The sequence below is a fragment of the Protopterus annectens genome, chromosome 15.part0 (genome assembly GCF_019279795.1).
Source record: "Protopterus annectens isolate FY-2018-M chromosome 15.part0, PAN1.0, whole genome shotgun sequence".
Taxonomy (NCBI): domain Eukaryota; kingdom Metazoa; phylum Chordata; order Ceratodontiformes; family Protopteridae; genus Protopterus; species Protopterus annectens.
The window spans coordinates 493,861,733-493,876,609 of NC_056749.1; the positions used below are offsets into that span (position 1 = coordinate 493,861,733).

Sequence of the window (14,877 nt, forward strand, 5' to 3'; positions counted from 1 at the left end):
AGGTTTGTCCCAGGGATTACTCCCGTGTCACTATTAGACAGAGGCACAGTAAACTAAACCTTAAAAAGGGCACAGTATACTCAAATCAAGGGCTGGCGTAAGCCATACAGAATTGGGCTAGGCTTATAATTGCCTCAGGGCAGATAGCCTAGTATGAACCTATGAACCTGCATGGGACCTCAATTATGTTTTGGAAAAACTCACTCTGCCCCCTTTTGAGCCAGCCGCTACAGCTGATATAAAGTTTTTATCTTGGAAAAACAGCTTTGCTCCTAGCAATAACCTCTGCAAGACGAGTCTCAGCGCTACAGGCACTCATGGCTGTGGAACCTTTTATCATTTTTTATCCAGACAGGGTTTCTTTGAGGACAAACCCGAAATTTATGTCTAAGGTAGTCTCCAGTGTGGCCCTCAACCAAACTATTCATCTGCCTACTTTTTATCCAAACCCACAGAATAAGGGGAAGAGAATTCTGCATTCTTTGGACATACACAGACAGCTATGCTTCTACTTGAACAGAACCAAAGCTTTCAAAAAGACTGAGCAGCTACTAGTAGCATATGCTGCAGGATCACAAGGAAAGGCTATCTCAAAGCAGACTATTTCAAAGTGGATAGGCCACTGCATTCATTTCTGCTATTCTCAGCATGGCAAGCCAGTGCCTAAGGGCATTAGGCCACATTCAACCAGAGCAGCAGCCACTTCAGCAGCCTTCCTCAGAGGAGTACCAACCAAAGACATTTTAGAAGTTGCTACCTGGAGTTCAGTGCACACCTTTACAAAGCACCATCACTTACCACTCCACCCTAAATCCAGGGCAGGCTTTGCCACTGCAGTTCTGCAGGGCCTCATAGCCGCTCCTAATGCTATTTAGCTCCAGTCTCCCAGCCATAGCTTTGGGATTCAGTGCAAGTATAATGACTGCAACAGTGAAACACGAAGAACATAGTACAGTTGTGTACACTTACCATAAATGTAGATGTTCGAGTGTATTCACTGTTGCAGTCCAGGTTACCCACCCACCATCCCCCTTTTCTTTTTGCTGGAACTTAGCTGCACTTCTCTAATTTATACAACCTATGTGGTGTATTTGCTTGTAGATGAAGGTATTATATTTTTGGTACATACATGTTTTATTGGCATATTTTTAGCCTTTCCTTTTGGGGGCACCTGACATCTGGGGCAAGAAAAACTGAAGGAAATAGTGTTGGCTGCATCTTTTATACCCCTGGCGCACTGACAGGGAAGAGGCGACAGCAACCGATGCCGGACCTAGACTTTGGAATTCAGGCCGACTGAGGGTAGCCTGTCAGCAGGATAACCAAAGTGTAATGACTGCAACAGTGAATAACCTCGAACATGTACATTTATGGTAAGTGTACACAACTGTACTATTTTCATCTGGTGCTTTAAACATGAACTCCAACCCCTTTTAATGGACATCCTCACATTACTGTAATAACTTGTGACCTTTTTACACTCAAGATTGGCCTACTTTTCCATTAAGACTCGCTTGTTGGCCATTAATGCTTGTCTACCTTTGGAACCCCCCTCCAGGACAGAGGTTACACTTTTCTTAAGGAGAGTTTTGCACATTAAACCCCCGTGAAAGCCTATTGTTCCTCCTCGTGACCTTAACTTTATTTTGGAAAAGCTACCCTCGCCTCCTTTTGAACCTGCTGCCTCAGCTAATTTGCATTCTGCATGTGGAAAATAGTGCTCCACTTGGCATTGACTTCAGCCTACAGGGTCTTAGAATTAGGGGCTCTCATGGCCATTCCTCCCTTTCTCATCTTTCACAACGATAGGGTAGGCCTCAGAGTCCATCCATCCTTCATGCCAAAAGTGGTCAGTGAGTTTTTGTTCAACAAAGCAGTCAACCTGCCTACCTTTTTCACCAATCTCCAGAGTAAGGGGGAAAGAATACTGTGCTCTTTGGACATTCACATAGTGTTTTACTTCGATAAAACTAAGGACATCAGAAAAACAGATAGTGTTTTTCTTTCATGGAATCCAGGCAAGAACAACCAGTTTCCAAGCCATCTATTGCCTCCTGGATCTCAGAGGCTTGCCTTCTGTTATTTTCACTATTGAAAGACTGTACCCTACTGTCCAAAAGCTGATTCTACTGGAGTATTAGATTTTTCATGAGGTTTCCACAAAGGTGTAGACACCAGCCCCATTTTAGGAGCCATTTGGTCTTCTCTTCACGCCTTCACAAAACAGTGCAAGTTAGATGGTTCATAAGGTCCAGGACAGTGTTTGCTACAACCATTCTGTCTGGCTCCCTGGACTCTTCACCTTATGGCTCCTTTACCACCCTCTTTATATACAGCTGTGGAAATCGCCCATCTGTTAAAAATACTGCAACAGTGAGTCAGTCAGGACATAATACAGTTTTGTAAGAGCGTACGGTAACAGTAGATGTCCTGCTGATCACTGTTGTAGTATTCCTATTTACTCCTTGACTTCTCATCAGCACTAACGCTTTGTATCACACACACACACACACACACACACACACACACACACACACCACACGTATTTTATACCACAGCATCTTGTTTTCAGAAGGGGAGCTTGCTTACCCTGTTCACCCTATGCCCCTCCTAGCCTAGCTACTACTGTTATCTTGGTCTTCAGGTAGATGCTGGCTTGGAGATGGTCTTAGGTTATCTTGCTTATGTCTGCTTTTATACCCTGATGCCTATGAGCTAAGGTCACCCAGATGTACGTCATATGAAGGTAAAGTTTTGGTACCCGGCCAGACATCATCGAGCAGAGAAGCATCTGTTAAGAATAATATTGCAGTAGTGATGAGTAGGATATGCACTTTTGTGTTACGTTCCTGCATAGCTGTACTTCTCTTGTGACTCAAAAGGGGTGGGGAAGTCTCATTTCTAGTTTTGTGCCTTACCTTTGGCTTATCTGCTGCACCCAAGGTGTTTACCAAATGACTGGCACCAGTAATTACATTTTGCAAAACCAAAGGGGTCCACATTTATCTGCACATCAATGACTGAGTCAGGCAGCTGCTTTTGTGAAACCTGTGTCAGCTTTGCAAATCACTGTGAATTGCTTTCAGAAGGTAGGCTTAATTCTAAATGATATTCCACTCGGAAATACCTCTTGCACCTTGCACAGTCTTCCAATCATAAGAAGAGAGTTTCTGAGGATGTTAGGGTACATGGTTTCTTGTTTCCTGACTGTGTACCCCTTGCAAAAATGCACATGAGAAAACTAATGATTACTAAAAAAAATGCTGGTCCCAACACCAGCAATCCTTGGAAACACCAGTTCCTTTCCTCCTGTGCTTGACAACGGAAATTATTTAGTGGAGGAGAGCATCAAGGCGAACCTACGAGTCCATTTCCAGCTCCCAGAGGCAAGCCCAGACTCTAACCACAGACAGCTCATACTTTGCTTGGGGCCTTACCTTGGCAGTTTGAGTCCAAGGAATATGTGACAGGCACCTGGCAGCCCAGCACATAAACACAGAAAATGATGGCAGTTATTCTGATTATGAAAGTATTAAGAGAAAAGTTTATCCCAGGAGCAGTAAAGATACTGATAGTATAGCCATGAATGTGGTACATCAACAAGCTGGTGGGGGGGGTCACTTATTATCTACTGCCTGAGTAGATTAGCAATGGAACTATAATAGGCAGCTTAACGGCAATGTCTTACCCATATATCCTTACACATCCTAGGTCAGGACAGCCTTCAGGCAGAGGAGGGTCTGAGCAAGTTCTTCCTAGATCCCAACAAATGGATGCTGAAAAGAGAAATGTTTCTAGCTCTTAAACTCTGATGTTGTGCCAGAGGTGTACCATTTTGCTTCCTCATTAAGCAAGCAGATTGGCAAGTTCTTTTCAATGACCACCGATATTCTGTTGGAACTTAAATGACATACTAGAAAAACTAATAGCAACACTTTGAGCCAGCAGCCACATCCCCACTACAAACAGGAAAACTGCTATGCTGTTGGCATTTGCTTCAGCCAGGTGTATGTGTTGCAAGCCCTTGTGTGTAAGAAACCACTTTATCCATTTTCTACAGAAATATTTTGAACTAACACCTCATTTATGGCCTAGGTGGTATCAGAAGTTTCTCTGAAACCATTCTTATGCTACCTGTGTTCTTTCCAAATTCCCCAGAATCAAGGGAGAAGAGAATTCTTGGATGTACATAGACCGCTAAGGTACTACTTCCACAGGATTGGATTTCCAAATAGAGCTGATCAACTTTTGGTGGCATTTGCAGAGGGTTAAGGGGGGTGAGCTGTGGGGGAACCAGACCATCTCAAACTGGATAGCCAACTGTATTACCTTTTTGTTAGACACATCATGGAAAACAAACACCTGGTAGAATCTAGGCTTTTATTCCACCAGGGCAAAGACAGCCTGCACAGCACCCCCTCCCCTTCACTCAATCTGGGTGCCCCAGTACAAATTTGTCTGTTGGATCTCCCTGCTCATCCTTCCTCCCCTGGACTTCTTTAATAGGCTGGAGCCAGCATGGATCTTTAGGTCATCTCTGTAGACCACACCTTCTGTAAGGGCCATAGTCTATGAACACCCCACAAGAGGTGATATCTTTGACTTGGTATTAACCAACATGAGTAGCCAATGCAGCATCCCTGCAGTATCATCCTTCCTTGTAAGATCCGACAGTAAGGTGGTCACATTTGAAGTCCCCCCCCCCCCCCCCAGCTAGGGTCAGTCAAAAAAACTTCTCCAAAGCTGATTACAGCCTCCAGATGGGTGGTATAAACAGATTCACAGCCCCCTCTCTAGGAACTGGCACCAGTATCCAAAACTGTACCAAATTACTATACAAACATTTATATAGATGCATGGAGTCAGGAATACCTGACAGGACTAAATCATCCTCCGCAAGGAAGAGTAAACCTGCCTGATGAGCATCTGCAATAAATAAACTCTATAACAGAAGAAAAAAATTGCTGACCAGGACCAAGAAAGAGCAGGTGCCCAATTGGAAGCAATCTCTCCTTAGTCTAAACAACCAAATAAGAGCAGTAGTGAAATCCTCCAAAGCAAACTTCAAGTCCATATTGACCACATCTACTAGAGATGATCATAAGGCCTTTTTCACATATGTCCATAATCTCAAAGGTAGCACCCAGATCTGTTCAGAACTGATGGTCAAGGGCACCACATATACAAATGCCATAGATATAGCAAACTTGCTGACTGACAGATTCAGCGAAAATTGCACCCCTCTGTCCCCCATCAGTAAATCAGGAAGTACCTGCCCCCTTCCCCTTATAGCTAGGAATCAGGTCATCACTGCTCTCTCAAAGGCAAAAAATACAGACTCTAATGGTACCTGATAACATCCCAGGCTGCATCCTACATGAACTCAGGCAGGAACTTGCAGCACCATTAGGCACCCTATTCAACCAAAGCCTAAGTACTGGTTTTGTCCCAGCTGAATGGAGGGCAGCCACTGTCATCCCTTTACACAAAGGTGGAGCATCCACTGATCTGCGAAACTATAGACCCATAAGCCTAACTAGCCTGATCTGCAAGGCCATGGAACGGATTATCATGGACCTCATAAACAAGGACATTGGCAACCACCAAACACTTTATCCCACACAGTTTGGCTTCATCAGGGGGAGATCATGTTTGTTAAATTTGGAGTCACCAAAGCCATGGATGAGGGGGAAGACTGTGCACACTGCCTACCTTGACCTGGCCAAAGCCTTCAATACTATTCCCCACTCAGGCATAATAAATAAACTCTCTCAACTAGGCATCAATCCATATGTTACCAGATGGGCAGCCAACTGGCTCACTGATAGAACCCACCTAGTCAAAATAGAGGAAGCCACCTCAAGCAGTAGACCCGTATCGAGTGGCGTACCCCAGGGTTCGGTCTTGGGGACTCTGTTATTGGGGATGTACTTTTCTGAGGTACAGGCCAAAACCAGTGGGCTGTGGCTGACCCACGTTTGCAGGTGAATGCAAGTTAGGAGCTGTCATCAGTTCCCCTAGTGACGTGGACATACTCCAAGAGGGTCTCACCCAAACAAATGACTGGTGCCAGAAACATGACCTCAAGCTGAATACAAAAAAAAAAATCATCCCCTTTGGGTGGAGAGATGTCCCAACAAATTATCACATTAATAACGTTTTAAGCATGTAGTCAGTCATGAGGGATTTGGGCACCCAGATTGATAGCAGTCTGACTTTTGACCACCATGTTGCTTCCATTGTACGGAAAGCTTTCTACATAGCCTACATCATAAGTAAGGGTATCTCATCCAGGGACAAGGAGGTCATAACATCTGTATATTCTTCCCTTATAAGGCCCATTATTGAGTACAATGCCCCATTTGGTATGTACCTCGCAAAGCACATGCAGCAGCTGGAGAGACCACAGAGGTTCCTCACCAGGAGAGTCCAGGGCCTCAAAAATATACCATACACAGGCTAAAAGCCCAATGCCTCTACTCTGTTTCATGCAAACTCCTCAGAGGTGACCTCTGTCTGGCATACAAGGCGATCTCGGTCCCCACCTTGATGGGACTGCTGCATATCCACAAGTCAAGCTCCACTCGAGTAACCTGCACACGTGACCTCAACCTGGTCTGTGACATCAATAGGACTTGGTGGGGCAGATTTGTGTTCCAGAGACTTCCCCCATCTATGGAATAAATCTCCCTCTCCACGTCAAGCAGAGTGTCTTTTTTACCCCTTTTTGAGCGCAATCTGCATAACTGGATGGGAAATAGAAAATACATTCCTGGGATTCCACCCATGTCCCTGTTGGAGAGGGGTATTGGGTTCTGATTTGTCTATGCATGGGCTAAAACTCTTGGCTAGGCTTATAAGGGCCTCAGGGCCAATAGCCTATTAACTTCCTGTGATCTTGGGGGGGTTAGTGCTGGCAACTGATTGGAAGGGTTATATTATGACCTTCCCTTGATGTCCCAACCTCTGCGTTTGTCTGTGACATCTGAGGGCTGCTCCCCTCTGTAGACCACACCTCCTGTAAGGGCCGTTATCTATGAACACCCATCCTTCCCTGCCAACACATTACATATCCAAGACTCTAATCAAACCTGGGTCACTTAGGGCTTATTTAGGGATTTAGCCTCTGCACCACCTGCACTTTAACAGCATTCTTGAAAGGGATACCAACCAATTCCATCCTGAAAGCAGCTACCTGGTCTTAGACATTGTCGCCAAACATTGCCACCTTGATGCCATCTCCAGAGCCAAGTTTGCCTCTGCCATCCTGCAGAACCTGGTATTCCTGAGGCAGAGTGCTGCCCAGCTTCCCCTGTAATATAGTTTTGGGAGTCCTTCCAGGATTAAATACTGCAACATTGACTATGAAAACGTAGTATAGCTGTGTTGGTAACTTAAAGTAACTGTAGATGTTCATCGTGTTACACTGCTGCAGTCATCACACTTGGGTTATCCTGCCGTCAGGCGGTCCCGCAGTCGGCCTGAGTTCCAAAGTCTTGGTCCGGCGTCGGTTGCTGGCACTTCTTCCCTGACGTCAGTGCGCCAGGGATATATAAGATGCATCTGACGCCATTTTCTTCAGTCTTTCTTGCGCGGTGCCCGAAGCAGAAGCAGTTCGCAAGTGTCAGCCGGCCGACTCCTGAGATTTTCGAAGTCGAATTTCAGATCCGAAGTCTTCAATAAAGCTAAGTACCCCGTTGGGGAAACTTTTTTCTTGCCTGAGACCGATGTCAGAAAAAGTTAATAATTGTATTTCTTGTGGGAAGCAAATACCTCATAAGGACTTCCACTCTTACTGTATTCCATGCCTAGACCCTGATCACGACGTCACTAGTTGTCTGTTTTGTGCTAGATTTAATAAACATACTATAAAAAGGCGTTTTGATTTTGCTTTACACTACTTTGGGTGAAGGTTCAATTATACTATGCCGTCGGATCAGCCGACGACCTCAGTACCGGAAAAATGCAAAGACAAGGATAAAGACAGGCATCCGAGGTCCAAAACCGATGATGAAACCTTCTAGGCCAGTCGCCGGTTCTCAGTGAGGCGCTTTCGCAGCCCCTGACACCCGCGACCTCAGAGCCACAGGCCGCTTCCGACTCCCACGTGGAGACAGCTAGGCCTCTGGAAACTCAAGGTATTGGGCCTACGGAAACTAATCCCTCAGATGGGTCCGGAGCCGCTGAGCAGGCATCGGCTTCTGAGGGTATTTTCAGACCTTCACAGCTTACCATTAAAACAACAACCAAGACAAAGGTACCATTAAAGACAAAGAAACAAGTACAGCATTTTTCTGGACAGTCCTCCATGCCTAAGAAACAGATGCTTAAAATGGCCGAAGACCTCATTACTCTATGCCCTCCTGAGAAAAGGCCTAGGCAGGATACAGACTATGACTCCCTCTGTTCAGGTTTCCATTTCCTCTGATTCCTCTTCAGACCAGGGATACTCTCCACCCCCCTATGAGGACTCTGATGCTGAAGAATCTATCCCTTCAGCCTCCCCTCCTGAGGATTATTCTTTTGGGGAAACTTTACTTACCACGAGGGAGCATTTCCATTGGAAAGTCAGGATTACTCAGAATCCAAGAATAGGCTCAGGGATTTCCTCTGGCTATTCTGCCTGTGCTAGATATTATGGATGATGTGTTCTCTGAATCCAGCCCATCTCCTGACTCTTTGCCCCCTGCTCCAGCCAAGCCAGATAGGTATTATAGAGTCCCTGACTCTCACAAGTTTCTTTACAAAAACCCTTCTGCTGATCCAGAAACTATTTCCCAGGCTCCAAAAGGGGTTAAGGCTTCCATTGCAAAAAATCCAGTACCCTCTGACAGAGATTCCAGAGCTTTGGATAGATGGGGGAAGAAACTGTACACGTCTGCAACTTTAGCAGTAAGAGCTTTAAATTGCCAGTTTCACATGCTTAAGTACCAACAATATTTAATGGCTCAGTTAAAACAGAAAATGCTTGCAAGCTCAGAAGCTCCTGATTGCAAAGAAATGCAGGATTTATTGCATGCAGTTGAACAGGTGGGAAAACATACTCTGCAATGTGGATTTGATTCTTTAGAGGCCTCTTGTAGAGCCGCAGTTACAGGTTCTGTTATTCGAAGACATGCTTGGTTAAAAGAACAGCGTTTACCTGATCATGTTAAGGCAAAATTATTGGATGCTCCTTTACAGCATGATACTTTGTTTGGTGTTAAGGCAGAAGAGGTGTTAAAGAAAATGGAGGATAAAGCTAAATCTATGCAAACAGTCAAGGATTTCTTACAGGTACAGCCACCTCGCTTTAGCAGAAATTGGCCAACTAAGAATTGGTCCTTTCCAGTGTCAGGCCACACAGAGCCAGATGCAGACGCCCAAGAGGCAAATCTCAACCCCAAGGCTCAAACAGACAATGACAGTGGGGCACCTCAACCCCAAAAGGAGGTGAGGACAAGTCTCAACCTTACAGGAAACAGTCACAATGACCTTCCTCTTTGTATGCCAAGCACGTCCCTTTTGGAAGCCCCCTTAGGGGGAAAATTAGCACTTTTTTCTCAAAACTGACAAACAATCACCCAAGACAAATGGGTTCTGGATATTGTGTCTCAAGGCTACAGATTCCACTTTCATACTTTACCAAGGCTAAAAGGAATGCCAGACCTGCCATACAATCAATGGGCAGAGGCACAAAAACAAATTTCAGCCCTCATGGACATGAGAGCTATTCAAAAAGTACCACAACAGGAGCAAGGACAAGGATTTTGCTCAAGGCTCTTCCTGGTCCCCAGGAAGGACAAGGCCTTGAGGCCCATACTAGACCTTTCAATTCTGAATAATTACCTGGATATTCCGAAATTCAAAATGTTGACATTACAGCAGCTTCTACCCATGCTGGACAAGAAGGCTTGGCTTGTTACTCTGAACCTCAAAGAGGCATACCTGCATGTCCCTATCAGACAATATTGCAGAAGATACCTCAGATTCAAAGCTGGTACAATGCACTACCAATTCTCTGCACTGCCCTTTGGCTTATCTACTGCGCCAAGGGTCTTCACAAAGTGCCTGGCACCACTAATTGCATTTTGCAGACAAAAAGGAATTCAAATATACCCATACCTGGACGACTGCCTCATTCAAGCAGAGACAAAAGACATTCTTCTACAGCATCTGGCATTCGTAAAAAGGTTGCTAATTTCTCTAGGGTACACAGTAAACGAAAAGAAGTCAAAACTAGTACCCTCGCAACAGATTACATTCCTGGGTGCCAGCTTAAATATAACGGCCCAGATGGCTTACCTCACGCCAGACAAACAAGTTCAACTAACTCAATATTTCAATTACTGGCAAAAAAGTCCCATCTCCCTGCAAGAAAAATTCTGCCAGCCCTGGGATTCATGGCATCCTGCATACTACTACCACCATATGCCAGACTGCATATGAGAAAATTACAATGGTACCTAAAAAGTGTTTGGATTCAACACTGTCACAGTTTAGAAGCAGTAATACCAATGATTCCTTGCCTACAACAGGAGTTTCGATGGTGGGTACAGGCATGTCACCTAAACAAGGGTTAGCCTTTTACCCAACCCACAGCCAGGCAAACTCTAACAACAGATGCTTCGGATTACGCCTAGGGAGCACACATGGCAGGAAAATGCATTCAGGGCAAGTGGACCACAGACCAGATGCATCTTCACATCAATCAAAAAGAGATGTTGGCTGTTCAGAATGCCCTAACAGCTTTCAAGAACCCTTCTACATCCAGGACAACTATTACTTAAGACAGACAACACTATAGTAATGTGGTACATAAGCAAGGGGGCACTCATTCTTATCCCCTATGCAGGCAAGCCATGACCTTGTGGAACACAGCTCTAACATACCAAGTTCACCTGCAAGCACAATTCCTGCCAGGAAAGAAGAATACTCTGGCGGATGATCTAAGCAGAATTATCATGGACCCCCACGAATGGAAATTTAATCCGCAGATCTTCAGCATGGTAACACAAAAATGGGGATGCCCAGACATAGATCTTTTTGCCTCCCCACTGAATTGCCAACTACAAAATTTCTGCACAAGGACTTACCACAAGCATGGAAAGTGGATGCTGCTCTGTTCAGCTGGAAAAACCTAAAAGTTTATGCCTTCCCACCACTACCTCTCCTTTCAAAGGTACTCCTAAAAGCCAGACAAGAAAAAACACAAATGATCCTGATTGCTCCAGACTGGCCACGCCAGCACTGGCACCCTATCTTAAGGAACTTGGCTCAGGGCCCACCATGGATTTTGCCTCAAATTCCACACCCTCTAACTCAACAAAACAATCACATCCTGCACAGTCAGCTCAAAACCTTAAACCTGGCTGCATGGCACGTACATTAGCCAAACAGGCGGCAACACCTCTCTCTAAAGTTGTTATGGATGTCAACTTGGAGGCCTAGCACCAGGAAAGCTTACTCAGAAAAATGGAAGAGATTCTGCGCCTGCAACCAGGCTCAAAGACATGACCCTCTTGTTCCAAACATTCCTCAGATTTTACAATACTTAACTGAGATGCTATACAGAGGCCTATCCTTCTCATCAGTTAAGATCCACGCCTCTGCCATTTCAGCACATTACAACACGGATCCTCCTTTATTCTCTCATCCCTTGCTAAAGCAGTACCTTAGAGGGGCTAAAAACATAAGACCACCCTGGAGAGCACCAACACCAACTTGGGACCTCAATTTCGTTTTGGAAAAACTGACCCAACCACCTTTTGTGCGGGCCAATACAGCCAGTCTAAAATTTTTGTCATGGAAAACAGCTCTGCTCCTGGCAATAACTTCAGCACACAGAGTCTCAGAGCTACAGGCTAATGGCAATGGAACCTTTTATAATTTTTCATCAGGACAGGGTATCTTTAAGGACAAACCCTTCCTTTATGCCAAAGGTGGTATCTAGTGTGGTTCTTAACCAAACAATCCATTTGCCAACCTTTTATCCAAACCCACAGAATAAAGGGGAGAGACATCTGCATTCTTTGGACATACACAGGCAGCTATGCTTCTACTTGGACAAAACAAAAGCTTTCAGGAAAACCGAGCAACTGTTTGTGGCATATGCTGCAGGATCACTGGGCAAGGCTATCTCAAAGCAGACTATATCCAAATGGATAGGACACTGCATTCGGTACTGCTACACACAGCATGGAAAATCAGTCCCAAATAACATCAGACCACATTCCACCAGGGCAACAGCCACTTCAACAGCCTTTCTCAGAGGAGTACCTACCAAGGAAATTTTGGAGGCTGCAACTTGGAGTTCAGTGCACACCTTTACCAAGCATTACCACCTGCCTCTTTACTCTAAATCCAAAGCAGGATTTGCCACTGCAGTTCTGCAGGGCCTCATAGCCAATCCTAACTCTTTATAGACCAGCCACCCAACCTTAGCTTTGGGATTCTACCCAAGTGTGATGACTGCAGCAGTGTAACATGATGAACATAGTACAGTGTTGTACCTACCATAAATGTAGATGTTCGAGTGTTCACACTTCTGCAGTCTAGGTTACCCTCCCTCCATCCCCTCTGAAGTAGCTGGACTTATCTATACCTTTCTATCCTATACAACCTTTGGGGTGTATTTGCTGGTAACTGAAGGTATTGTTTTTATTTTATATGTATATCTTTGATTAGCAATATGTATTGACAACCTACTTGGGGGCACCTGACATCTGGGGCAAGAAAAACTGAAGAAAATGGCATCGGCTGCATCTTGTATACCCCTGGCGCACTGATGTCAGGGAAGAAGCGACAGCAACCGACGCCGGACCAAGACTTTGGAACTCTGGCCGACTGCGGGACCGCCTGATGGCAGGATAAACCCAAGTGTGATGACTGCAGCAGTGTGAACACTCGAACATCTACATTTATGGTAGGTACAAAACTGTACTATGTTCAAGTAGCTCAGTGTTGTGGTACCCTTCCGATCCACCTTATAACAGTCTATCCTCCTGCACCTGAGTTTGGGTGGTGACCCTACCTATCACCATCTCCAGCAAAAGTGACAGTTGTATCAGTAGGGTTAGTGGGGCAGGTCATGCTCCAGCTGAGGAACATTTGAGCATCTCTATCTCAGACAAGAAAGACCTGACGTTTTCAGCAGCCAGTGACCCTTTATATCACAGATGTCTTGACTTTGAATAGCAAGGGAATTTGTTGCCTGGGGGGATGGTGAAAGACTTATTTGCCAGTCTCTGGCTCATACACGTCAGGAAGTCCTAAGACTAAGTCCTGCAATACAGAGCTACTTGAACATCTACGTTTATGGTAAGATACCAATTTAACTGAACTTTTTTCTTGTGTACATATTTTATTTGCATGTAAAATTGGTTTAGTTGTGGAGCTTTTTTCCTTGGACTTAAGATGAAAAGGGGTTATTGCCTAGCTGGCTTTGCCAGTAAACAAATGTCAAATGAAAATGTTATGCTGCCTGTATGTTGTGTTCAGTGATTTTATTTATTGTTATGCATTCTATTCAAGTTGTCCTCCTTTTTTTGCTTTTAATGTGAAACTGTATGTTAGGCATGTTATATTTGTTACATTGTAAGTAAATTGCCTCATAAAGTTTTGATCTTTGGAAAAGTTTTGAGAGACTCCACTGAAAATGGGTGTTCCCAGTTAATTAATGAAGAAAACAGACGTGTCTTGGAGGAGTAAATTACAGAACTCTGTGAACTTTGCTTAAGCATCTGCTGTCATACCATATCTTCTGGAGGGTGATCACTTGTCAGGAAAGAGACTAGAAACACCATCTTCCACACTCTCTCGGGTATTTTTGAAACACAGCCCTTACATTTTGTTCCTGTTTTCTCCTTCCATAACAGTACACCTTTTCCTTTCACAGATGCCACTTCATTAATGAGAAAAGGTGGTGTGCCAGAGGTGTGACCATTTTGCACATAATATAAAACATCTGTTAGATGACAAAACAAATTTTTTGTAGCCTTCTAAGCACATTTTAGAAGTTCTGAAATTTTGCTATGCATTGAGTAATACATTTTTGTAATATAGAAATGAGTAAACTGAAAATACCAAAGTGCTATAGGCAGAATGGTAGTATCCTGTTATACAGACCATCACAAGCCACATAACATATTTGCTGTATTACAGGTAGTGGAGAGGGCTTAAGAATTTTTTTTTTTTTTTTGGGGGGGGGGGGGGTGCAAGTGAGCTGGTAGTAAACCTTAAGAGCACTGGGATAGTAACCTTACCTGAAGGAGTGGTACTTTTAAGCTGGACAGATAGGAGAATAACATAAGCATTTCACTCAGTAATGAATACTTTCTGCACACTTCATAAAGAGTGATGCAAAAATTATTCTCAGACTTCTTGACTTTCAGATGTTGAAAGAAAACTTATGATATGCATTTTCTCCTTTTCTTTTCCCCCCTTTTAAAGCCGGCGTGGTACTGGCCTAATGGAAGATGATGAAGAACCAATAGTTGAAGATGTGATGATGTCATCAGAAGGACGAATCGAGGACCTCAATGAAGGCATGGATTTTGATACTATGGATATCGACTTGGTAAGACATTTGTGTTTGGGTTATTCTTGCCTTTTGCAAAGGATGCTTAACTTTTTAGCTTGCATGCATTTTTCATGTGGCTGGAATTTGCATGGTTTGGAGGCATGTTTTGCATATGGGGTTGGGATGTCACTTCAATTCTCTCAGTCTACAGATATATATATATATATATATATATATATATATATATATATATATATACACACACATACATACATACATACATACATATATATATATATCTATATATATATATGGGTCTACTTTGTTTCATTAAATCTCATTTCAATGAGTTTCATTTTCTTAAACCAATACTGAAA

At 44.0% G+C, this 14,877-nt stretch overlaps 1 protein-coding gene across 2 annotated transcripts in view; it reads left to right on the forward strand.

Moving 5' to 3' along the window:
* STAG2 (stromal antigen 2) overlaps positions 1–14,877 on the forward strand; it is a 3,222,550-nt gene that overhangs the window by 3,032,697 nt on the left and 174,976 nt on the right. For both annotated transcript variants that reach the window (XM_044057319.1, XM_044057321.1), the window contains exon 31: positions 14,431–14,557. In XM_044057319.1, coding sequence (XP_043913254.1) covers positions 14,431–14,557 — 127 coding nt within the window. The remainder of the gene's footprint in view (positions 1–14,430; positions 14,558–14,877) is intronic.